Source organism: Gobio gobio (assembly GCF_949357685.1).
Source record: "Gobio gobio genome assembly, chromosome: 9".
In the NCBI taxonomy this organism is placed as follows: domain Eukaryota; kingdom Metazoa; phylum Chordata; class Actinopteri; order Cypriniformes; family Gobionidae; genus Gobio; species Gobio gobio.
This window is the reverse complement of record NC_137115.1, coordinates 7731126-7758196: the sequence shown is the minus strand read 5'-3', so window position 1 is coordinate 7758196 and position 27071 is coordinate 7731126. Positions and strand designations below refer to the sequence as shown.

General features: G+C 38.1%; 2 protein-coding genes across 3 annotated transcripts in view; both read left to right on the top strand.

Annotated features, from left to right (window-relative positions):
* dvl3b (dishevelled segment polarity protein 3b) overlaps window positions 1-14382 on the top strand; it is a 74507-nt gene extending 60125 nt beyond the window's left edge. Inside the window, exons 7-15 of the mRNA XM_079825696.1 lie at window positions 12-81; window positions 2510-2649; window positions 2726-2802; window positions 2905-2972; window positions 3118-3267; window positions 5124-5255; window positions 7738-7905; window positions 8010-8225; window positions 12682-14382. Coding sequence (XP_079681822.1) covers window positions 12-81; window positions 2510-2649; window positions 2726-2802; window positions 2905-2972; window positions 3118-3267; window positions 5124-5255; window positions 7738-7905; window positions 8010-8225; window positions 12682-13064 — 1404 coding nt within the window. The 3' untranslated portion in view covers window positions 13065-14382. The remainder of the gene's footprint in view (window positions 1-11; window positions 82-2509; window positions 2650-2725; window positions 2803-2904; window positions 2973-3117; window positions 3268-5123; window positions 5256-7737; window positions 7906-8009; window positions 8226-12681) is intronic.
* A 4066-nt stretch (window positions 14383-18448) lies between these two features.
* ap2m1b (adaptor related protein complex 2 subunit mu 1b) overlaps window positions 18449-27071 on the top strand; it is a 34323-nt gene continuing 25700 nt past the window's right edge. Inside the window, exons 1-2 of one of the 2 annotated variants that reach the window (XM_079825386.1) lie at window positions 18449-18657; window positions 24556-24670. In XM_079825386.1, the coding sequence (XP_079681512.1) occupies window positions 24597-24670 (74 nt within the window). In that variant the 5' untranslated portion in view covers window positions 18449-18657; window positions 24556-24596. Of the gene's footprint in view, window positions 18666-24555; window positions 24671-27071 lie in introns of both variants that reach the window. The other variant, XM_079825387.1, reaches the window with a different exon arrangement.

Below are 27071 nucleotides of genomic sequence, written 5' to 3'. Positions count from 1 at the left end.
TATCTCTCCAGTCCTCATCGTTCAGCAGCATAACTGACTCCACCATGTCTCTGAACATCATAACTGTCACATTAAACATGGGTGAGTATGTGCACATGTATATCTGTGTGTCTGCCATTGAACATGCGCCACCCTTTTAAAGGGATAGTTCATCCAAAAATGAAAATGATCCCATGATTTACTCACCCTCAAGCCATCCTAGATGCTTTCAGTTATATTGAGTTATATTAATAAATATCCTTCCAAGCTTTATAATGGGAGTGAACGGTACTTTAGATTTTGAAGTCCAAAAAATAAAAGTATCCCATATGGCTCCAGGGTGTTAATAAAGGCCTTCTGAATCGAAGCAAAGCGTTTTTGTGAGAAAAATATCCATATTTATAACTTTATAAACTGTAATCACTGGCTTCTGGTAACGGCCGTACGCAAGTTGAGTTCTAGCGGAAGAGTGACCTCTGACCTAAAATATGATGTAGGAGTAGCGTAAGCTCTGGTGAGAGTAGACGCCTCTCGTGTTTCAAACAAATAGGGCTGAGCAACAAACTCAAGCTCCTCTTCTCTTATATCAAAATACTCAGACATTTCTCTTTAAAATGTCTTGTTTTAGACTTCTAATTTGTGACCAGTGTTTTGTTTTGCTCTGTCCTCTGCGCTTTCGCATTCGTCGATATGTCATGTGTCATGTCAAAGTTCACTCTTCCGCCGGAACTAGACTTGTGTACGGTCGCCAGTGATAATAGTTCATAAAGTTAGAAATATGGATATTTTTCTTACAAAAACAAAACTTTGCTTCAGAAGGCCTTTATTAACCCCCTGGAGCCGTATGGATTACTTTTACGATGGATGGATGCGCTTTTTTGGGCTTCAAAATCTAGATTAGATACTATTCACTCCCATTATAAAGCTTGGAAGAGCCAGGCTATTTTTTCATATAACTCTGATTGTGTTTGGCTGAAAGAAGAATATCATATACACTTAGGATGGCTTGAGTAAATCATGGGATAATTTTAAAGGCAACGTGAACAACATTCTCTAACTTCAGTAATGAGACAGAAATGTAGAGCAGGATTTCAGTTGTCAGAAACAGGTAGCTTAAGAATAATGTAGAAAATCTAAATGCACAATTACAAAATGTGTGCACAATGAAGACCGTTTTGTTTGGGGTGGGGGGGTTGTGTGCACTTAGTACACATTTTTGTTCATCACTGCATACAATTATGAACTAATTCTTTGACATTACATTTTTTGCTTTTGGCTATATGACATTAAAGTTGCGATGAAATGGAAGCAGTTTTCTACAAGTACATCCAAGCGCAGCGGATTATTGAAAAAGTAAAATGTAGGGCGGTACTTTGTTCTATGCATTGGTTGTTGATTGGATGCTGAGATATGAGGGTTGCAATTAGGAATGGAGGTAGATGAACATGAGCTTGAAGGGGCGGATTTAAATGTGCACTATGCAGATTTTTCCAAGTAAATTAAGAATAGACTCTAAAATAAAAATAATCCCTCTCAATCATTACTTATGATCCACTAGAAGTGTGTCTACAGAGACACTGCTCCATGCCTGTGTTTTCTTATTGTATTGCTGTGCTTTTGAAATTTGAAATCGCGTTTGCGCGGGCATTGCGGAGTGATCGAAAAGGGCACTTTCAAAGGGGCAGGGGCTCAAGCACCCTTTTTTTGGTCTTTTGTTGTTTGATTAACATTAAAACACAGACAGCAGTGCAGCAGGAATATTACATTATAATCTTGGATTATGCAGCAGACATAATCCAGCTCAGTGCCTGCACGCAGTTCATTAAAGGGGTGGTTCCGTGGTTTTTTTCTAGGCTTGGTTGTGTTTATGGGGCGCAGTATAACATGTCTTAATTTTACCTTTATTCCACACCGCTGTCTTCACTGTCCTTTGAACGGCTCGTTTGCTTCCTGCTTCTGTGAAGCCCATCCCTCAGAAAAACGCAATGGTCTTATATTGGTTAGATGGCCAAATGTAGTTTGTAGTTCTGCAACAGCTCTCTCTCTTTCGTAATGACTGCGACGTGGCCTAGCCCACTTTGTTGCGTGTTCATGGGGGCAGTGTTTATGTTAATAGCAAGGATTTATGATGTCACCAACCCGGGAAGAAGCTTGTTGTAGTCCAAACTGGCCGTTTTTGTAGGCAATAAACTGCCATAACTTTAAAAGACAATATCTCTGTTTGCATTGAACTTTCAGCGCTGTAACTTTGCAGATACCGTTTATGCTCAAGCAGCAACATTACACACTAACTAAAGTTAAAAAAGTGAAATCGCACGCAACCACCCCTTAAATAAACCATCGGTTTGTTATATCTGCCTTTTTCATGCTATTTCGTGCTAAATTGATAAAAAATCGGCCGATAAATATATTAATTTTGATGAAAGATTCTGAAAATTATTCATTTCAGTTTTACTGCACTCTCACAACACTAAATCGATACTCTGCTCTTAATCTCGCATTTTGTTTTTCTCTCTTCCTCTTGCTATAGAGAAGTATAATTTTCTGGGAATCAGTATAGTCGGTCAGAGTAATGAGAGGGGTGATGGAGGAATCTACATCGGCTCCATCATGAAGGGCGGTGCGGTGGCTGCTGACGGACGCATTGAGCCTGGTGACATGCTTCTGCAGGTCAGTCTCTCTGATGGTCTGTTTTGGCTGTTCATGGCGATGTTTGTGATTTCTAAGAGTTGCTTTTGTGTTGTAGGTGAACGATATCAACTTTGAGAACATGACTAATGATGATGCAGTGAGGGTGCTGCGAGAGATTGTCCACAAACCTGGGTAAGAAGTGGATGCTGTGATGTTCGGTTCTCCTGTTACAGGCTAGATGATATTTATATCAGCACTGATGCTACTTATGACCGTGCATGTTCACGTTTACAGACCCATCACACTGACTGTGGCCAAATGTTGGGATCCTAACCCCCGTAGCTGTTTCACCCTCCCAAGAAGTAAGAGAGATACTGGGTTACAGTGCTATTTAAGTCAACATGAAGTGGTTTTCGTAACCATTTCACTTTCACAGTTAAATTATTTCCTTGACCTCTTTGGTAGCAAGTGACCAGGCATCCGTTCACTCCTCCTGTGTTTGTTCAGGTGAGCCGATCCGTCCCATAGATCCTGCTGCCTGGGTGTCTCACACCGCCGCTATGACGGGGGCGTACCCAGTGTACGGTATGAGCCCTTCCATGAGCACAATCACCTCCACCAGCTCCTCCATCACAAGCTCCATTCCAGAGACTGAGCGTAAGTGTTTATCCCCCCACCCTTCCCATAATCCACCTCTGCTGTGCCCGCTGTCTGTCGCCAGAGGATGACCTCATCTGCCAGTCCACTGCTTACTGTGTTTCGATCATAGCCCTTTACAACTGAGTGTGTCAAATGAAAATCAAAGATTTCTGATTTGTCTTGAATGAAATACAAAAACTACACATTGAAATTTAGAGCAACCCTTGTGGAAAAGAAGCACAATTTTGCATACAAAAATGTACTTGTTACGGAAGTAATATACTTTAAGGGCGTTTTCACACCTGAAAGTCCGCACCAAGGTCCGATCCGAAGTTCATGTTTTGATACATTTTTTTATTCGGTTAGTTTTGGTTTGGTTTCACATTGCAATTATGCGAGCGCACTAAAGAACTTTACACGACACACTTGCGTCCACTCGTCTTCATCTATGTGGGCGGCATCTGGACATTGATTGGTTTGTAAACGGACGTGCGTCTGACGTCAGCGTCTTTGACAAGAATGAATGAACGGACGCATATCGTTGCCACTATTGAACAGTGCGCATTGCTTGACTAATTTCTTTTCGTTACGCTTAAAAGTGGACATTTCAAGCTTTATATACACATATTTCTCATTTTTGTGAGACAAGTAGCCTGCTAAGTTTCGGTTTATTGTTCATGTGCAAAGCATGTGATCGCTCCTGCAATTATTGTCTGCTATAGACTATTTGCTTCTTATTTATTAAATCCAGGCATTTATCTGATTAAACGTTGATTAAAATTTAAGATACAATTTATACGAAACGAAATTCACATTAAAGAAATGCTTTCTAAGCAAAATCATACAAAATTTCTTTCAGAGTCATTTCTGACCTTCTGTCTTCTGACATATTGCGCATCTTTTCACTTTTCATAATCAATGTAGCCTAGATTGAATTTAAAAATAACATTGTAATATTTAAACATAAACAGGAACTTCCTGTAAATGGTCTGAAAGTCCGAACCATACAGAAAATGCTTTCACACTAGAAACGAACCGAACCTTTGTTCAGTTTGATCCGGACCGAGACTACCTCTTTTCGTCGGACCAAATTTCGTCTGTTTGATCTGGACCGAGACTACCTCGTTTCGTCGGACCAAACTTCGTCTGTTTGGTCCGGACCGTGGTATGGGGGAGGTTTCACACCTGTAATTTTGATTCGGACCAAACTGAAAAGTCTGAAAATCCGGACCAAACTAGGTAGGTGTGAAAACGCCCTAAAAGAATACGGGTGAACTGAATCTAATGTTTTTGGACGCTTAAGCCACATGGGCTCGGGAGTACTTTGGAAAACCGTTGTCACTTAACACAGTCCCGCTGCATCAAAAAATGCAACATTGAATCTCTGTTACGCAAGGAGAAAGCTACAGTATACATAAATTCTATGCAAAAATGCCACAAGTTCTCTGGGTCCGAGCTCATCTCAGATGGTAAGAAAGACCATCAAAATCCAAATTTCTTTATATTTACAAAATAAAATTAAGTTGGTCAGTGAAAACACTGCAAATCTTATCTTTGTAAATAAAAAAATAAAATAATTTTTTAAGAGAATTAACAAAACACAGATTTTAGATTTTATTACATTTTACAAAACGTCCCAACATTTTTTGAACACACTTTTAAGTTTTGAAGCACACAAGTGCACATTGAATACAATTTAAGCTCACTTCTTTTTCACAAGGGGAATTAGATGTGTAGTGTTTGATAAGTCAGAAACTCTTCTCAGATCAGTTGATAACGGCTACAGCACCTTGATGTTCTCACAGAGCACATCTTTGTAAGTCTCCCACATCTGTGGACTGCTGTGCCCCTTCTCACTGTGCTTTACTCTGCAGGGTTCGAGGATTTCCATCTGTCCATCCACAGTGACATGGCAGCAGTGGCCAAAGCGATGGCTTCGCCAGAGTCGGGCCTGGAGGTGCGAGACAGAATGTGGCTGAAGATTACCATCCCCAACGCCTTCATAGGTAAAACTGCACCCTCACTCTTAAAAATTCAGAAACTAGTCTGGGCGTGGAGAGGAAATACCACCCAAAGGGATAAAGAAATGTTTTTATCTGTTATCTAACGTTTTCAGTATCTATCCCGTTTTCAGTATCTATCCCGTTTACAGCCACTTTAGTATTTGATTTGATTGGTAACTAGGGCTGTGAGATATTTGAAACCATGATGCATGTTAAGTCATGTGACGCATATTGTACCGATAGATATTCACGTCTATACCCGTATTGTGCCTGTTGTGTGCTATTCACTTTCACACACTTTCACACAAATATATTACTTTGCACACTCTTCATATCACAGTCCTCGCAATTGCTGTCCTGCGGTAAAACATCAGAGCAGTTCGTCCAAACATATATTCACTAGTTCACACTTACAAATAAGTCAAATTGAATAAATGATATGCGTATTTGGAGTAGGGGTGTAACGGGACACAAAACTGACGGTTCGGTACGTACCTCGGCTTTGAAGTCACGGTTCGGTACGTACCTCGGTTTTGAAGTCACGGTTCGGTACGGGTTCGGTACAGCAGTTTTACAAAATTGCTTTTTATTTATTTTTATTAAACAGTGGTTTACTGGGGAAAAAAAGTGTCTGTCCTTAAATTAATTAAATTATAACTAAAAGTTTATTGAAGATATTGCTGTAAACTATATAGGGAGCCCTTGCTTGCACATTAATATTAAACAGAGCCCAAACTATTAGCCTAAATTCAGTTCCTATTTATTTTTAGGTATAATAATCAACACTCAAATAACACATTGTATGCAAACATGTAAACTTCACATAAGGCAGTTTTTGCATTAATTTCTAATTATAATTATAAAATAGTTTTTCTCCAATTCGTTATTGAAATATAATCATTTATACACAGTGACTGCCATTTTCATGACAGGTTTATTTAAACATACATTAAATAATCAAGACATCAGTAACAGGTTAAGTAGAATATGATGAAAATGATGACGTTACTGTTGATCATCTGTCCATCATCGTATAAAGCCTGTCCTGACAATTTGATTGGTCCGATTCGCTCTGGTTTGAGCATAGTTGCTCCACAACGGATCAAGTCCAGACCGAACTTCACAACCTCAAATGTTGTGGTCGGGGCTAAGTTCGGCTGGCTAAGTCCACACTACAATGCAAAAACATTTTCAAGAAGCTTAGTCTCAGTGTTGACTGAAGGCTAAAACGGAGAGAAAAGTATGCGTTTTTAAACAAAAACGTATTAGTGTGGACAAGGCCTAAATGACTGGGGTAGTCCTGCGGACGTCACCAAAGAGAAGTCTGACATTTTCATCGGAAGATCGAATTATGACATTTTGATTGAACATTAAGAGGTAAAACTAGTATATATATATATATATATATATATATATATATATATGCACCGATGAATTGTTCACAATAAAATAGATGGGATTAATTTTCATTTCATACCCTCACTGCAAAAAGGGGTGTCTAAAAACAAGATAAAAACAATAAATCTAAAGGAAAAAATACTCAAAATAAGTGAAATGATCTGTCCATACAGCAAGATAATTTCACTTGACAAGATTTCTTGATTTAAGATTATAGTGTAAAGTGAAACTAAAATTTACTCTTAAAACAAGGTATATTATCTAACACTTCTAAATCTAAGTTTTTTTTTATCTTGGTAAGAGAACCAAATAATTTGCAGTGGCACTTTAAAGATATAATTTCCCACCTCATCACTTTTTTAATTTTGAAACAAACATCCACATACAAATGTATTTATAGACACTTGGGTCTTTTACTCATCTCTGGGAGTCCATATAATGCAAGTGAATAGGTTTTGAAATGTTGACGCTCCAAAAAGCACACACAGTCATCTTTACATTAATCCGTACGACCCCAGTGGAAGAATCTTCTGAAGCGTGTTGTAAAGCTTGACAGTCCAATGCGCTTCTGCTTCACTTCTCACGTGAGTTTTACAACACGCTTATGTTTACGACCCTTAATAGCACATACAACAGTTGGACAAAAGTGCTGGTTTATAGATAAAAAAAAGGTTTAACATATTACTATTTTTCTTGCAATTATCGGCTTTTCTTTAGAAGACATTGATTCATCCACTGGGGTTGTGTGGGTTACAACAACGATGGCTGTGTGTACGTCAACTTTCAACTCACAGAGATGGATTATTTTTTATAAAAATCTTTGCGTTCATCTGAAAAAAGAAACTTATTTAAATCTGGGGTGACATGAGGGTTAGTAAATGATGAGAGAATTTGTATTTTTGGGTGAACTATCTCTTTAAGAAAGCTAGTATACTTTTTAAGCATAAAAACATTACACAAATATTAGTTTTTTTATTGTAAAACAATAGGTACGCTGTTCAAAATGAAGACGAACCGTATTTAGAGGCTTTGTGGTTGTCAAATGTTGATATTCAATGTGATGACCCGTGCATATTTTTCCTATCAGGTTCAGATGTGGTGGATTGGCTGTATCATCACGTCGAGGGCTTCACTGACAGGCGGGAATCACGCAAATACGCCAGCAACCTGTTAAAAGCCGGCTACATCCGCCACACTGTCAACAAGATCACCTTCTCTGAACAGTGCTATTACATCTTTGGTGACCTCTGTGGCAGTGAGTTCATGATCTTCAGTTCTTAGATTTCTCCCCACTCTTCTTTTATTTATTCATTTGGAGTAAACTCTATTTCCCTCCTGTTTGTTCCTCTTCTCTCTCAGATATGGCCAGTCTCACCTTGCATGACCATGACGGTTCTAGTGGAGCGTCTGACCAGGACACTCTGGCTCCGTTGCCCCACCCTGGGGTGGCTCCCTGGCCGCTCACTTTCCCTTATCAGTACCCGATCCCTCACCCGTACAATCCCCATCATGTGCACGATCCCACCTACAACTTCATTGCAGGGGGCGGCAGTGCCGGCAGCCCACACAGCGAAGGTGAGACTGCATTCTACCTCGTGGCTTTGGGCAAAAATACCATCAAAATAAACAAAAATGCCCCTTAAATTCAAAATAAGGGGGCAAGTAAAGGAGCGAGTATACTTCGGGCATCCGCCTGATCATTTTCATCATCAGGAGTCCAAATTGCAGTTTCAGTGCAGATTTAAAGAGCTCTACACGATCCCAGCCGAAGAATAAAGTATATAAATGTTGCATTTTTTTAAGAATTTTTTTTTTCAGATCGTTTCACTAGATAAGACCCTATTCCTCAACTGGGATCGTGTCGAGCTCTTTGCAGCTACATTGAAACTGCAATTTGGACCTTCAACCCGTTTATTGCGTTTAAGTCCACTATATGGAGAGAAATGTTTTCCCCGAAAAACTTAATTTCCTTCCGACTGAAGAAAGAAAGACATGAACATCTAGGATGATGTGGGGATGAGTAAATTATCAGGAAATTTTAATCTTGAAGTGAACTAATCCTATAATTCCTCTATACAAGTAAACTAAATTGAATACGACTGTTGCAATTAAAGTGAAAGAAGCATTACATTTAGATCCAATCATGTTGCTTGCAGCATTGAGCATTATAACCAGTCACATAGGGCTGTCGCGATTGGTCAATACAATCGACTGCGTCGACGCTGTTAATTAGTCGACGTCAATATTTTTAGGCGACTGGGTAAGTTTGGTACGATATGAAATTGTATTAGTACCGGTACTTTAAAAATGACAACGCTCTGATAAGAGCAGTATTTCTTAATTTGTGTCGATGTGTGACAGCAGGAGTGAGGATGTGTGTGTGAGCTCTGCTTCCACTGTTCACTAAACAATGGAAGCAGAACAGTCACATATATACTCGCAGCTCAGGAAAAAGAAAGCAACAGAAAAGTGCGCCGCCTTTCACTCAGACAGATCGCAACGCCAGTTTCGCGGATTATTGGGTTTGAATGGTCAAAAATATGTAAAAATGCACGTCCTGGCGAGTATTCGGGCACAACGCAGTCGGATATGTCTTGAACGTATACAGAGTTGAATGAGAAATCGGGTGTTACAATTAATTTGGTCCGTGCAGATCTTAAAGGGCCGGACCTAATAATCTGTGTGAAGCAGGGCAGGGCAGGAACATGCCGGCCAAGTGAGTTTTTAGTTGTTGTTTTTTAACCGTAAAACAATGATAAAACAATGAATAGTAAGTTCTGTCATATTATTCAATTACTTTTACTGTTTTTTGCCATTGTATCGATTCAGTATCGGTATCGAGGTATTTTAGTCTGGTATCGTATCGAAGTCATAATTTTGGTATTGTGACAACACTATTCTATATAAAAAGTATTTGCTGATATTCTCTTTTTTTTTGTTATGTTGGTTTACAAATTTGTACCTTTTTACATTTTTTTCTCTTTTAGTTTTACATTTTGTCAAGGGCTTGTTTACATTTATACGTTTTTTATAGTGCACTACTGAAGGCCAACGTTGCAAGTTAAAATAAATGTTTTTAAAGAGCACCTATTATGGCATTTAAAATGTTCCAAATATTGTTTTAGAAGTCCCCAACAACAGTTTTGCATGCATGCAATGACCAAAAAGACTTTAGTTTTCTTATAATATGCATTTATTTTTACCTGTTTTGACAGCGATTCTCAAATAATTCCTTTAGTGATTCACTTTTCAAAACCCCGCCTTTACGTGACGCTAATCTGCGGTGATTGGTCCGATGACCCAGTCAGTTGTGATTGGTATAGTCTGTGCAGATATTTTCGGAAACGGAACGCCCATCAAAGTCTTATAGTGACAGTAATTTGTTAATATGTGTCAGGAGTTATGAATATGAAAACCGCGTCGGTACCGTTTGATTGTAATATGAGCCTCAGCTGATCTCATTCATAAAAAAACTCCTCTATTCTCCTCACGAAGACTCACGACAAATCAACATCCCTCAGGACTTTTAGTTCAAAAGTGTGCAGATGAGGAGACATATTGATAGATTCTCATATGTCTGTGTCAAATTTCTAAACAGAAGAGTATTTTTTATTCAATCATTCCTCAAAATGCGCAGATGTAGCCTAATCATGAGCGATTGAGTCTCTTATGTGTTGTTTTCAATTCATACTGGCAGCCAGAGGGCGCTCTGTGCACATGTAGTCCATATATGGTACAGACAGACGAAGAAGATACCATGTGCCATAATAGAAGTCCATAATAAAAGCTTCCTGAGATCGCGAAACATGCAAATAGAGACATTTGAAGACTAATAAACACACAATCGCGACGATGTATGGTTTGTCTTCAAGCCACTTAGTCTTCAAATGCTCATCCTTGGGCAGATGAAAAAAGTTTGCTTTTAAGTCGCACTTCAGAAGAACACAGCGTCTCGTCGCCATGATGTTTTCTAGTTTTCACTGGCGTCTTGGAGCGCAATAAGTGGGCGTATCGTATTCAAATAACTTGACAAGTTGACGTCATCTAGTCAGAGAAAAAGCTTCGGTCTTCTAACGATTCTTAAAAATGACTCAGAGTCAACTCTTACTTTTGAAAGAAAATAACTATATATACGGTGCACTGTCATATTTCAAACTTTGCAGGATGTTTTTGTTCACTTAGATCTATGTTACACACTACATGAAAGGTAAATTTCAAAATTCCATGATAGGTGCTCTTTAAGTAAAATTGTTGAAAAATTTGTGATAAATAAGTCGATAGATTAATCGATAGATTAAAAATAGTCATTAGTGGCAGCCCTACAATCACACATGTTTCTGTTGAGTTTATGAATTCATTTAGCCTAGAAATCTAGACGCACCCTAGCGGCAGAACATTTATTTTGCCGCTAGTGTAGTCTAGCAACTCTCGGTAGACCTCAGAGCTGGAAAAACCAAACTTTGGTCAGGCCAATCACAGCGTGTGTAGAGTCAGTGGGCGGGCTTAACATAATGACGGCAGAGTTGCGGAGGTTCTGCGTGCTACAGGTAAACAAAGAAGCTGACGATCAGCGTCTTTCAAATCGCTTTTGGCCACTACTCTGGAAGACTTGGAGTTAAGCTTTTCTTTGAGGAAAGAACAAAGAATGGCATTGAAGTCATTCGTAAGAAAGGTAGATGTGTTCGGAGTTTAATCTATCAACTAATGTTAGCTCCTCCTCGGTTTGTTGTGGCGCTATCCAATTGCGTGCAGAGGGAATTTGACAGACAACCGTTTATCCCGCCCCTCGGATTGAGCCCTGTCAATGGTGAGTCTGGCTTGTCAGGCTAGAATTCATTGGCCAATCTAAGACATTTAGATTAGTCAAAGGAATGAGAAGGATTACATTTAGATCTGCTCACATTGCATCAAAGATTTCTTGTTTTGGGTTAACTATCCCTTCTATTGTTTAAATTGAAATATTTGACCAAAAAAACCCCTACAACATTATATATTTAATCACAGGTAATTATTTTTTTAAAGGGTTAGTTCACCCAAAAATGAAAATTCTGTCATTAATTACTCACCCTCATGTCGTTCGACACCCGTAAGACCTCCGTTCATATTCGGAACACAAATGAAGATATTTTAGTTGAAAGCTGATGGCTGAGAAAGGCTTCAGATAGGCCTCCATTGGCATTCAGTACATTTACACTCCCAAGACCCATAAAAGGCACTTAAAACGTCGTTACAAAGTCCATCTCACCACAGTGGCTCTTCAATAATTTTACGATGCGGCGACAATAGTTTTTGTGCGCAAAAAAAATCAAAATAACACCTTTATCCAACTTGTTCTTGTCTTCCGTGTGTGCCTCCACGACGCATGCGCGAGAATATGACGCAGATCCGGCGTTCGGACAGATGACCCAGAAGCGATTTGTTTACAAGCAGAGGAAGACGTGCCGTATCTAAGCTGTTGGATTCTACATTGATCGTGCTTTAGGTCTCGGTGTAGTTCTCAAAATGGGGTTATAGTGTGCATTTCATGGATTCCCTTCGCGCATGCGTCGTGGAGGCACACACGGAAGACAAGAACAAGTTGGATAAAGGTGTTATTTTGATTTTTTTTTGCGCACAAAAACTATTGTCGTCGCATCGTAAAATTATTGTAGAGTCACTGTGGTGAGATGGACTTTGTAACGACGTTTTAAGTGCCTTTTATGGGTCTTGGGAGTGTAAATGTACTGAATGCCAATGGAGGCCTATCTGAAGCCTTTCTCAGCCATCAGCTTTCAACAAAAAATTCTTCATTTGTGTTCCGAATATGAACGGAGGTCTTACGGGTGTCGAACGACATGAGGGTGAGTAATTAATGACAGAATTTTCATTTTTGGGTGAACTAACCCTTTAAAATGCCCCAGAGAATCACTTTCAGAGTGCAAATATTCCATATCCTGACCCTGCATTTAACTCTTCCATCCTCATCCGATTATAAGGCAAATTCTGTGATGGAGAAACCATATTTCTCACTTTTCATTGATTTCACTCGCAGGTAGTCGAAGCAGCGGCTCGAATCGCAGCAGTAGCAAAAACGACGCGAACGCAGCGACTGGAACGCAGGAGTCTGGAGGCCGATCTGGCAGCGGCAGCGAGTCCGAGAAAAGGGAGAAGGCTCCCAGCGAACGCTCTGCAGCGCCCCCTAGCGAGCACAGCGTGCGTAGCTCACACACCATCCATAGCACCCACTCTCACGCCCAGAGCCTGGTGTGTGGACCGCCCGGCCTCCCTCCACAGCCACAGACACCCGTAACAGCAGCACCGGGCTCTCCTCCGGACCGAGACCTGTCCTCAGTGCCCCCCGAACTCACGGCCTCGCGCCAATCCTTCCGCATGGCCATGGGAAACCCCAGCGAGTTCTTCGTCGATGTCATGTGATGTGTTTCAGGTCACCCAGAGGGCCGACTTACATGAGCAGGCACTGTTATATCAAGAAAGAAATAGGGGAGGAAGACGAGAAAGAGATGCATTGACATTTTAGCTGGTGGAGAGTGCCAGTGTCCCTCCTGATGTCCCTCCTGTGTCCTGTGGCTTGCACTTTCTTCAGTGAAGAAGACTGGAACAGATCACGTATCCCATCATGCCCTCAGAGACCAGAAGTCTCTGATTAATGGTGACGGTGGGATGCAGTGAGGAAGTCTGAGTGAAGGTGAATGCTTGCTGGTTTTTGTGTACTTTTTATGTACTTTACCTGCAATTTTTTTTATATATATTTTGTCCTATGACCAGTTTATTATCCTCAAGCTGAGATCTGTTTATCAATCAAAGATAAACTGAATTAAGCGAAAAGAGAGAAAAGCATGAGACATGGGAAGAAAGTGAGGTAATCTACTTCTAAATCACCTTTTGCTTTTTAAAGGATGAGCAAATCATTTTTAATGATTTTTTAAAAAGACAAACACTATCAAAAGATAGACTCTTTGGCAATTATTTTATATTTATGACTTTAATTTTCTGCTAATAATTGTGGAGAGTGAGAGAGAGAGTTAAAAAGAGAGTTTTTAAGTTTACAGACAGGACTTTTAAAGTCTGCCTTATCAAACATGATGCATGATGTTTTTATCTTTTTTTATAACGTGAACTAATGAATCGTGCACAACAAGACCAGAGACTTTTATTAATTAAGTAGCTCAAGTCATTTATGATTTGCTGTTGATTTAAAGAAATTAAATTGGGAGATTTTCAGCTGTAACAATCTGCCTGTATTACGTGTGCTGAGCCTGCATTAGTGATGAAGTTCAAAACGGTGTGGATATTATCAGCACCCCTGAATGAACCTGATGATGCACTATTATTATGTGATGGACTCTCTCACTCTTCCCCAAACACAGTACTTAATATGTTAATGTTTGCCATCATTAACTATCAGCACTCGGCTTTATTGTTTCTCTGTAAACCTTTGATCATTTTTCTCAGATGCATTTATCACATGTTTAATTATTGGAAACAGTATTAAATGGTTCAATTTAATACTCACTGTACACTGTTTTATGACAAAACAAAACAAACTGTTTTATTTATAAATATAGTTTATTGCCTAAACACTGTGTGTGAATCATTCTGGGTTTTCACAGTTTTATTCTTTTGCAGTCATGAAGACAAAACAAGACCTTCTCAAGACATGTGATCAGTTATAGACAAAAAGAAATTGCCCAAGCAATTAAATTAATAAAGAAATATCTTACTATTGCAATACATGCTGTTGTACTGTAAAATATATGAATAATCATCATTATAATCATACAATATTATAATACGATATATGTTATAATAAAACTATTAATAGAAATATTATTGTAATTATATTTCTATTTTATTGTAATTTTACTGTTGTTCTGTAAAATAAAATAAAAGATCATAATAGTTATACATTTTTATATAAAAGTACTATATTAAAACACTACAGGAACACTCCACTTTCATTGAAAATCGTGAGAGTATAATGAGAGTATAGTTCCGACCCATATCAGTCTAGAAAATTGCAACTTTTCATTTTCCGTCGGTCTTAGTACAAGATGTAACTACAGAAGAGTCCAGTTTTAAATAGGAAAAATATCGAAACTCGTTGGTCATTTTTGAGAGAGATGCTAACGGTCTAATCAGATTCAATGATCTATGCTAAGCTATGCTAAAAGTGCTACCGCCAGACCCGGAGATCGGCTGAATGGATTTGAAAACGGTAAAAAAACAGTTCCTTTAAAAACGGTTTCTTTAAAACTCTAATCAAGTACATCATGTGCATTAAGTATGTTACATACATTAAGTATATTAGTCAACACGAGATAAAATAAGTGTACTTATTTAAAAAACCCTTAAAGGACAACTCCGGTGAAAAATGAGCCTAGGGGTAATTAACACATGGTTACCGAGCAGATCGTTCTCTGTGATCCGTTTTCATGAAAATCGAATGTAAAGAGTTTTATCTCTAAAAGCAGATTAGCTTATAACGCGAGTAAATGGGGCACAGAATAAGTCAAATTAAATCGCTAGTTTATACCACTAACAAGGCTCAAAATAGCCTCACACTAACACGGTAGCATAATGAGGGTCCCTACATGCAAACCGAAGCATTGACAACTTTGTAAGTGTACAAACAGTTTAATAAGAAGATACTTTATAAAGACAGAATATTACGCGTACACAGACAGGAGCCATCTTGGAAAAAAGTCTCGACAAGTTGAGCCATGAACGCTGTGCTAAGTGAGCTGGTCGATAGGAATTATCGAAGCTTAGCACAGCGTTCGTGGCTCGACTTGTCGAGACTTTTTTCCAAGATGGCTCCTGTCTGTGTACGCGTAATATTCTGTCTTTATAAAGTATTTTCTTATTAAACTGAATGTAAAAATGTGAATGTAAAAACCACACAAACGTCATAAGTTGACCTCTTTTTCTTTTGAAACATTTTTTTAAATTTTTTTTTTTAAAAGCCAGTTCATATCACCTTTAAAATGTACTTTAAAGCTGCAGTCCGTAACCTATTGCACTCTAGCGGTTAATAAACAGAACTGCATGCGTCTTGTATAAGAACATTGCAGCCGGAGCTACTTCTCTCTGTTTGTGTCTATGGCGAGTCACGCAGGGACTGAGCTCCTCCGCTGCGCTTCCTCCCAGACCGGTCTGAAATAGTCCCAATATAAACACTTATTATAAGTGAACCATAATGATTCAGGGTAAGACAAAAACACGGTTTGGAAAATGGATTCATGTTGTACCTTCTCATTATATAAATACCAAAAATATCCGGTGACACCCACATTCCATTGAATTTTTGATGCATTCTCCTGGAACAAATTAATACATTTCTGTCCAAATACCACCTCCATCACAAAATAGTCGGCAAATATGGAAACTTGAAACTCAGACCTTTCTGACGATATGTGTATAAAGGCCTTCTGAAGCGAAGCGATGCATTTGTGTAAGAAACATATCCATATTTAAAAATATAAATAGGCCTTTATTAACCCCCCGGAGCCGTGTGGAGCAGTTATATGATGGATAGATGCACTTTTATGGACTTCAAAAATGACCCAACATTCACTGCCATTATAAAGCTTGGAAGAGCCACGACATTTTTTATTTAACTCTGAAAGGAGAATGTCATTTACATATAGGATGACTTGAGGGTGAGTAAATCATGGGCTAATTTTCCTTTTTGGGTGAACTATCCCTTTAATGGGTTAAAGCAAAGACAACATTAAAACAATGGTTTAAAACTTTGAATTTGGCATTATTGTAAAGTGCACATTTTAAGTATTCTTAAGTATGTTAAGAAACAGTCATGAATGTGTACTATACTTAAGTACACCTACATGGCCTTTTATTAATATTATATTAGTACAGTTTTAAAAAAAACATAGGCTACTTTTAAGATTTTAGATTAAGTTCTTTACACCTGAGCTCAGGGGACGTCTGCTAATAATTTCCACTCGCACTTTATTTTAGTAGGTGTTAGAGAATGACGGGTGGATTTTTCCCCATTGAGAATGTTTTCCCACAATGATTCTGAGAGTCTGCCAGGGTTTACTGGTGGAAAATGTGTTTTGATCTCTTTGGCTCTCAGAAGACCTGCTCTATGATTTACATTTCCACTGTATCAAAAGAAGATCCAGGGACAAGCCATAATTTATATACAACTCAGACTGAACCACGAGAAGCATCTCGAGATGATTCATGAAGGAAAAAAGAACACACTTCAAAACAAACCTGTGAGTGTGACCCTAACTTCAGCACATGACCTGTACCTGCACTCTTGTCCGACTATAAATCCTATAAGATTCCATTAAAAGGCTTTTTTTGTCATTTTTGTCAGATATAAGTGTTTTTAGGCAGGTAACACTAAAACACTGGCTTCCCCAGGCATCCAATGTGATTTGCTGAAATGTTAGAGGACCAACAAGGAGCGATGCTGCGGTGATAAACCATGCTCTTAAAAATGTCTTCCAGAAAACAGACAAAGAGGAGGAGCAAAAGCCAGCACAAAATTTGAAAAGCTACAGTACCTTAGAAAATTATATACAACCATTTGCTGTAACCCTCCATTTGACAAGATGACACATCATCACACACACACATACACACATCTGGAGTCAAATCCAATCTAGTATTGGGAAAATAGTTTAAAACTTTAACGTTAAAGAAGTGCACTCTGGCAAAAAGAGTAATTATGAAAATAATATACTTTAAAAGAATACTGAACTTAAAATGTATTATAATTTAAATGTATATACAATTAAGAATGATTTAGATAGGACTGAAGTACCCATCCTTATATGTAATTTCATATAGAATTATAGAAAACCAGAATTTATGAAAAACTAAAAATATTATTTTATATACAATGTCTTTTCTATTGAAGCATGTCATGAATTTAAATATATTTGTATTTACACATTTGTAATGTGGCTTTTTACGTCATTAACATTATATTATTGGCAAGTCAATTTTAAAAATACTTTTTAGATTTTAAGTACAAGTAGGCTACAAATACAAGTGAACATTCAATTAAGCACGCTTATAACTCATTTTAACACCTAATTATTTAATTAATTAAAGGGATAGTTCACCCCAAAAAAATTACATTATCTCATAATTTACTCACCCTCATGACATTCTTCTTTCAGACGAATTCAATCGGAGTTATATTAAAAAATTTCCTGGTTAATCCAAGCTTTATAATGGCAGTGAATGGGAGCCCACAATTTTAAACCCAAAAAAGTGCATCCATCCATTATAAAAGTAACCCATACAGCTCCGGGGGTATGGATTGTGAACACACTTTGGAAAATATTATCTTGTACAAAAAAAAGTACTTTTTCTCCGCAATCAAAGCATTCGAGTCCCTTCATAAAATTGAGGTTAAACCACTGGAGTCACATGGATTACTTTAATGATGCCTTTACTACCGTTCTGGACCTTGAATGTGATAGTTGCCTCCCAATGGAGGGACAGCATACAGTAAGCTCTCGGATTTCATCAAAATATCTTCATATGTTTTGAAATGAAAATTAAGTCTAAGGGTGTGGAACGACATAAGGGTGAGTAAGTAATGACATCATTTTCATTTTTGGGTGAATATCCCTTTAAGGTTGGAGTCAGCGTCAGTGGGATGCCCTAGAATGTTTTTTTTTTAGTGTGCTACCCGCCATTAAAAAAAGAAATAAGAAATAATAAGAATAAGAATTCCTTCGGCAATATCGTGAAACCAACGTGTGTGTGTGTGTGTGTGTGTGTGTGTGTGTGTGTGTGTGTGTGTGTGTGTGTGTGTGTGTGTGTGCGTGTGTGCGCGTCAGCTGACGGCTGCAGAGGGAGGGAGCAGCGGGCGACATCTTGGATTCATGAGTGAACGGTGACCGCAGCCTGAAACACCAAATACACTCAATAACTCTGAGCTTCGGTCAGAACCGAGCACATCTGTCTCTGCTGAGCCGAGCCGGTCCGGTCCGGAGGGAGACACAGAGACAGAACCGCCGAGGTGAGCGAGTGAGTGAATCCACCGGTCCGGTCAGTCGTGACACAACCGAGCAGGGCTAGTTAGTTAGCTTAACCAGCAAACTAGCCGGACGCGGGCTGGTCTACCTTATATTCACTAATGGAAATATTCTAAATGAATAACGTGTATTAATTGGGATCAGTTATTTAAAGAAAACGCAATACGTTTAAAATCGTGATGTCTGTGCGTTTGAATGGGAAGAGCTGCGGCTAGCGTCACCATACCTTTACATTAAACAATTTCGCCTTAATTTAAATTAAACAATAAATAATGTTTTTTCATAATAATACTGTAATACAGAAAGTGGACTGAATGTGTTTGTTTATTAGTGTGTTGTGATTTTTGAGGCTAGACAGACAGTCCGCAGTGGGTTGGTCCGCAAACATGATGGACGCGGCGAAAGGATTTCATATCTAACTTATTCAAATCATTATTAGAAATAATGGAAATATTATAATATCCCGGCCAGCATTGCCATGTGAACTCTTCTATTTTTGCACCAGCAGCCATGATGGATGCTGTAGGGCTGAGAAATGACATCACCATCAAAATATTCATCATGTTCTTATGCATATTCAGATTATATTCATAAGCACTGGAACTGTGGTGGTGTCCCATTGACGATTCCTAATGTCGAGTGTAATCTTGTGTACAAGGACTGACTGTATATTAATAATAATTTCACTCATCATAATTAATTGCCGTGGTGACGCCTGCATAATGTTCAGGTTAATTTTGGTCTAGAATTACAACCGTTACTGTTATCCTGTTTCTGATATTTTTCCGCTTTGTTCAATGGCAGGGGTCCTCCTGTCATCCTGAGGTGTGTGTGTGTGTGTGTGTGTGTGTGTGTGTGTGTGTGTGTGTGTGTGTGTGTGTCAGTGACTGGAAAATGTCACTTTAACCCTGTAAAGGATGACATATTAAATAATAGTCATATTGTAGCTTATTGAACCTTTAGACTAAATATGAACGTTTGCATATGTGTTTTATGTTTTGTATCATATTTGATATACATCAGGCTTTTATACCCCATAAGAATTTTATACCACAAAATATTGAGCTCATTTTTGAGGAGGAGAAAACACTTAGATTTTATTCAGAGGCCCTAAATGAGTAAAACGTATGAAATTTGGTGCAAATGTTGTCGTTTATAATATGGCCAAAAAGTAAGATTACATTTTTTGATAGCTATAGCTTGTAATGTAAATCAACGAGTCTTCATAACAGTATAGCAGACTACATATATAAAATGCATATCAGTAAGAGTTGTTACTATATTATATTATATATTAGCATTTTGAACGGCGAGTTGCACTTTCAACACTTTTTCCACGGAAGGCGATCGACTGGAACTTTACTTTATAAAGTTTTAAATATGGATATTTTTCTTACACAAACGCATCGATTCAGAATTTTATAACCGTTTTTTATTATTTTGTTAAAGGGGCTATATGCAACTTTTTCCCCAAAATAAACGTAACAATAGCCTTTTTATTTGACCATTTATGACTCCAACATCTCCTGATGAGCATACTGACACCTTGTCCGCTCACAGTGGGTGCACCTATAAGCCTGTATCCTATTTTTCCTATTTTCTGGCGGGTCGTCTTTTCCCGCGCTGTCTGCGGATGTGACGTCACCACCGCTGCGAGAGCGAGCAGAAAATAAGAGCAGTTCTGTTTTTTGGCCACAGGTGTCAGTCGCGAGTTTAAATTTCAGAAAAACGCATATAGCCCCTTTAAGGCTGTCTGGGTGGAAGAGGTTGAGAGACGGGAGAGCGATAAATCGAAATCCGTTCGGTTAGGCCAAGAAGATTTGTCTGCAAGGGTACTGTTTAAACGCACAAATATTTTTATTTGTGACTCTCCATTTTCTTCCACTCCAGATAGGGGTTATACTATATATATATATTTTATTTTATTCACTTACGAATATTTTAATTCCATTTCTGTGTAAAGCACTTTGAATTGCCACTGTGTATGAAAAGTGCTATACAAATAAACTTGCCTTGCCTTCAGAAGGCCTTTTTTAACCCCCCAGAGCCGTGTGGAGCAGTTATATGATGGATAGATGCATTTTTTATGGACTTCAAAAAACGAGGAACAATTACTGCTATTATAAAGCTTGGATTAGCCGGGACTTTTTTAATATGATTTTATTCGTCTGAAAGAATAAAGTCATATATATCTATGATGACTTGAGGGTGAGTAAATCAGCTAATTTAAATGTTTGGGTGAACTGTCCCTTTAAAGGAATGGTTCACCCAAAAATGAAAATTAGCCTGTGATTTACTCACCCTCAAGTCATCAAAGATGTATATGACTTTATTCTTTCAGCCAAATGCAATCCGATTTATTTTAAATAATATCCTGGCTCTTCCCAGCTTTGTAAAGGCATTGAATAGTGTCCCGAGTTTTTGATGCTCCAAAAAGTGCATCCATCCATCCATCATAAAATACAGCTCCAGGGGATTTATAAAGGCCTTCTGAAGCAAAGCGATGGGTTTTTGTAAGAAAAAAACGTATGATGTAGGCGTAGCGGAAGCTTAGATGAGAACTGATGAACACGGAAGAGCAGAGGATAGAGCAAAACAAAACGCCAGTCACTAATTCGTCTAAAATTCGAATTTTATAAAGAAAAATGTCTGAGGATTTCGATATAAGAGAAGAGGAGCTACAACATACATCTGGATTATAAAGTTTTAAATATGGATATTTTTCTAACAAAAAACCCATCGCTTCGTTTCAGAAGGCCTTTATTAACCTACTGAAGTCACATGGATTACTTTTATGATGGATGGATGTGCTTTTTGGAGCTTCACTATTCAGTGCTATTACAAAGCTGGGAAGAGCCAGGTTATTATTTAATATAACTCTGATTGTGCTTTGCTGAAAGAAGAAAGTCATATACACGTAGGATTGCTTGAGGGTGAGTAAATCATGGGATAATTTTCATTTTTGGGTGAACTAACCCTTTAATCACATTCACACTTACATACTATCTGATGAAAGAACATTTGCATTTCCGTTGGTGCGGTATGCTCATTTATTTTGCTTTGACTTCCTTATTGATTTTTTCTGGGTTTTGTTTAGCTTAATTTCTGTAAGGTGTATTTTTAGGTCTTTCTGAGGTGCAAACAGAGAGGATTACAGGTAGAGGGTATTAGAGGAAAACCTTTAATCCAGAAAGTTCAAAACGACAATCATCGTTGACAGCTGGTGTTGATAGACAAGCCACACATACACCTCAAAACATTAGATTCTTCTGCGCTGAGAAGCCGTGCCGATGCACAACCCTTGGAAAGAAGATAACTCTGCAAATAACTGCAATTTCAGGGTTCAAACAGAGATGGCGACAAAGAGGTAAAATTGACGGACTGCTGCTTTAAAGGTATAGTTCACCCAAAAATCAAAATTAGCCCATGATTTATTCACCCTCAAGTCATCCTAAGTGTATATGACATTCTTCTTTCAGACGAATACAATCATTACAAATCACAAAAGAGTTATATTAAAAATGTCCTGGCTCTTCCAAGCTTTATAATGGCAGTGAATGGCTGATTTGTTTTTGAAGTCCATCTATTCTAGGGTTGGGCGATGTCCACTAAATTGGCAGTTGACGATGTTTACATTGTGATGGTCGATGATATCGTCGTTTGGGGGGGGGGGGGGGGGGGGGGTGTAATTTACTATATCTCTTTACATAAATACTATTTTCTACTTGACTATAATTTCGTTATTTTTACTAATAATACCAATAAACCAATAATTAGTATTAATATTTATGATACTAATAAACCCAAATAATGATTCATCCGCTAGGTTGCACGTGAGGGGGAAAAAATTGCTTCCTTCCACTTAAGAGTTGAGGTCTTTTTATTTTTTAATATATCTCTTTACATAAGTACTATTTTCTATTTTAAAAAAATATTTTCGTTATTTTACTAACCCAGTGTTTTGTATGTGAATGCTGTTTCATGTGAATATTACCACAGGAGTGAAGCACAAAGCTTTGTTTAGCCTAGAAAGGAAACAATGGTCAGAGAGCTCTTTTTCATTCTGTTTTGCCATCTGGTCACTCGATTTTCCGTGAATTTTAACAATAGGCCTAGTCCATTTTATCCCAATGGACATGGACATCTCGTTTCTTTTCCCAAATCTTCACTCACGGCGGATCCATTTTCGCAGGGGATTATAAAGGTTTCTTCCTTTCGTTTGCTTATAATTAAGTCTATTATAGCTATTCACATCCTTTACTGTGGGAAAGTATAAAAAACACTGTAGGACGAATACCTTTTTACTTCAATTTGTTTTTTGTTATTAAACTTGGTAAGGCGCGTCAAGTTTGGTTTATTTGAATATAGCGCATTTCACACACACACCCCGTTGATTTTAGTTTAGTTTTCTCTGGCAGTGAATAATGAAACATTGTCTAAATGTCTTGACCCTGTGGAAGATAAAATCCGCTCTTCAGACATTTTACAACAAGTGTTGCTTTGCAACATCAGGAGAAAACATGAAGACGAAGATATTCGAAAAGTGTCTATCCAGCTTGTGTCCCACATTCCTCTCAAAGCGCAGAGCGGTATATGACACATCTTTGCGGGGAAATAGTATGAATCAAATATTTTTCTAACTAATATTTAATTTTCTTATATTCTTTATATTTACTGAAAATCGTTTAAATGTTTTATAGGCTGTGTTGTTTCACTGACGGAAGTGCTAAAATAAACTCGCATGCTTATGGATGTTTCAGCCTCAAATTATTTCAAAATGTAGGCTATATATATATATATATATCTGGCATAGACTACAGTATTTAAAATAGCATATATATGCATTAGTTACATTCTCAATTTAATTTACAGAGCAATCCCTGCTAAGTTTTTAGTTTAACTAATACTATAGAAGAGGATTAGTGTGTGTCGCACTCACAACAGACTCGCAACGGGGGCGTGGCATCACGATGGTGGCGCGATGATATCGTCCATCGGCACAACCCTAATCTATTCATCATATAACTGCTCCACACGTCTCCGGGGGGCTAATAAAGGCCTTTTGAAGCGAAGCGATGCGTTTGTGTAAAAAATATATACATATTTTAAACTTTATAGACTAAAATAACTAACTACGCATTGGATACTCTTTCGCCTTAAAACGATTCGTACGGCGGTCTGCCGGAAGTTAGTTATTTTAGTCTATAAAGTTTTAAATATGGATATTTTTCTTACACAAACGTGGCACTTCGCTTCAGAAGGCCTTTGTTATAGCCGTATGGAGCAGTTATATGATGATAGATGCACTTTTATGATGGATAGATCAAGCCAAGCGGCAACCTCCCCAGTTTCTCTTGAAGCCAATACGGAAGAGACTTAAAATGCAATTCATCGACTGGCCACTAGAGACAAAAAGGAGCAGAATCTCATTGAGCCCCATGTTAAAATGCCCTACTTTACAGCAGAAAAAAAAACATATTTAATTTCAGCCTGGTACAAATTATGGTTTTGTTCTATATATCTAATTTTGCCCTTCATGACAACTGTGAGGGGGGTGAATTATTAACTTAATCGTCTACATTATATAAAGCCTGCATAATTAAGGGCGTGGCCACTTTGAGTGACAGGTGGATTGCCGTTTGTCATCACGTCACCTCAGCTCCAGCCATGTCCCGCCTCTTTGCTCATTTTCTGTAATCCGTCAGTGACGCGCTGACAAGATGGCAACGGCCGACTTTGAGGCTTCAGAAACTCTCTTCAGAAACCTATGGGCTAATAAAAAAACCCCTGAAACTTCAGTGCAACAAATATTATTATGGTGTGAACATACAATTAAATTATTTGTGGTGAGTTCTCCTTCACAGCTCTGTCTTTTTATTCAGTTTTCCAAAATGGCCTGTGACCACTGAGCAAGACCACCACCATGATCGGAGGACTCTTCATCTACAACCACAAGGGCGAGGTGCTGATCTCCCGTGTCTACCGTGATGACATTGGGTAAGTCAGTGTGGTTTGGGAAATGTGTAAGGTTGTGTTTTGGCTGCTGAGAGGATAGTCTTTCCTTCAACAGGAAAAATGTCTCATATCTTTCATATCTTATATCTTTATCCTCCTTTAAGCTCCTTTCGTTCTGATAAATGTTGTTACCCACACTGTAAAAAAAAAAAATTCCCGTAAAATTTACGGTAAAAAAAATAGGCAGCTGTGGTTACCGTAAAATATAAGGGTAGCTACATTTTTTGTTTTACATATTTAAGTTAAATTTACAGTAAATAACCATATTTCATTAACTGAAATAATGTTAAATTACCAACCTATTGAAATGCTAATATCTGTTATGTACCTTTGATATACACTGACAACCACCAATCACAGTGGTGATGAGAGTCACATGATGAATCAAACATCACAAGCAGCTTTTAGGAGGACAATACTAATATATAAAAGGTGCACAGTGTTCACACAAACACTAAACACCATCATGGTAACACATGAAAATGCAAGAAACATTAATTTAATGCAAAAATGCAATAAACATTAATTTAACAACATTAAATGTAACATAAAACCCTAATGTACATGACTGATTAGAAAAAACTAAGAAACATAATTTATTCAATGAAAATACATCATATGTGAAGTGTCACTCAGGGAATTCTGGGAATGTCAATTTACGTTTTTTCAAAATTACACAACTTGTTCTTTTACACTTCCAAAAACTGTAAGTTGAATGGTATTTTACTGTAAAGTTACATTAAACGTAAGGTTAGATCTATTACATTTATTCACCATATATAGTACGGAAACTTTCTGTTAACCAGTTAACTGTTTTTAGCCGTAGCATTTTTACAGTCTTTTACTGTTAAAGCTACACTGTGTAACTTTTTTTGTAACTTTGTTTATTATTAGCTAAAAACACTTAGTTCTTTCAAAAATATATGTGCTCATTAATGTATATTTACTTCTTTCAAGTAATAAAGTATTCTCGTAAGTTTATAATATGTCATTGAAAATACATACGGGTAAGGGGTTCGAATGCGGGTCGCCATGTTGCCCCTCCATCTTGAAAGTACATCAGCCAAAGAGGGACATACCTGTAAATTCAAGCTTCGCCTTTCGCATTTTAACACTCGATGGCACCGTGTCCAATGTGGACGAGGTCGAACTGGAAGCCATGTTAATATTGGACTAAATCGGCCACCGTAGGAGTTAAAACGAAATCGGAATTGAGAGGAAGAGAAACTAATATTCACTGGATGGTCATATACCTTTTAACCGCTGGATGGGGGAAAATATCACACAGTGTAGCTTTAAAGCCACGGTCATTTTTTACAGTGCACGTGTTTTTTTTTTTTTTTCACCTGCACCTTTAGTAGGGATATAAAGAGAAAGGGCAAAGTGAGATCAAATAAAGAGGACTTTGAGAACACAGCATTTGACTGCAGGGAAGTTCGGCTCTGGAATATTCAGGCAACCGTCTACTAGTCATGGTCTGTTCAGTGAAGGGTTGCTATGGATACAGTGGGTCTGTACATCGCTGCCAACTCATACTGTCGCAGTGTGTGTGTTCATGCACGCATGCAGGGCTGTATGTGAAAGGGAGATCATTAGATGAAGTTGCAGTGTGTGTGCATGTCGAGTGTGCCTGGAGGAAAGGGGACGGAGGAGAGAGGGGCTGAAAACGTGTATGTAGCGTTAAAACTACTAAAGCTAAACGTAAGTTGATTCCATAACCTAGTGAGCTACCCACCTTGCATGAAATGAAAAGTCACCCTGTCTGTTTTCTAAATGCATGTTATTAGTCGTATTGTGAACAATTCATCCGTGCATATTAGGGGTGTGATGAGACCGTTAGCTCACGAGACGAGACACAAGATTAGGTTCACGAGAACAAGACGAGACAAGATTTTTACACAGTATTTTTAAGAAATCCTCAATGATGAAATGCATGACTTGAAAAATAGTCTGCAGGTGCATTTTGAAATGCTTTAACTCATCATCTTGTAATGAATGTTATTTCAGTTCTACTTTCTGAGCATGAATTATCATATGCAGTAAAAGACAACAATTCTCAAGCACTGTAAAAGGTTTTGCCAACTCAACTGACTGGCTTCTCTCCTCTATGATTGTCTCTTCAGACCATAGAACTGCACATGATTTATGAGCTTCAACAACTTTTGACCACCTCCTTTCCACAAATTGATCATAGAAATAAAAATAAATAACAGTTTTCTCTTAGTCTTATTAAGGGAAAACAATAAGTGCAACCAAAATTAAAGTACTCTCTTAATATTCAAAGTAACCAAATGTTTCTTCAAGCATGATACAGAGCTAAGAGATGGATACAACTATACAGCCCAGCCTAATGGTGCGTTCACACCGGATGCGATTCGCGCGA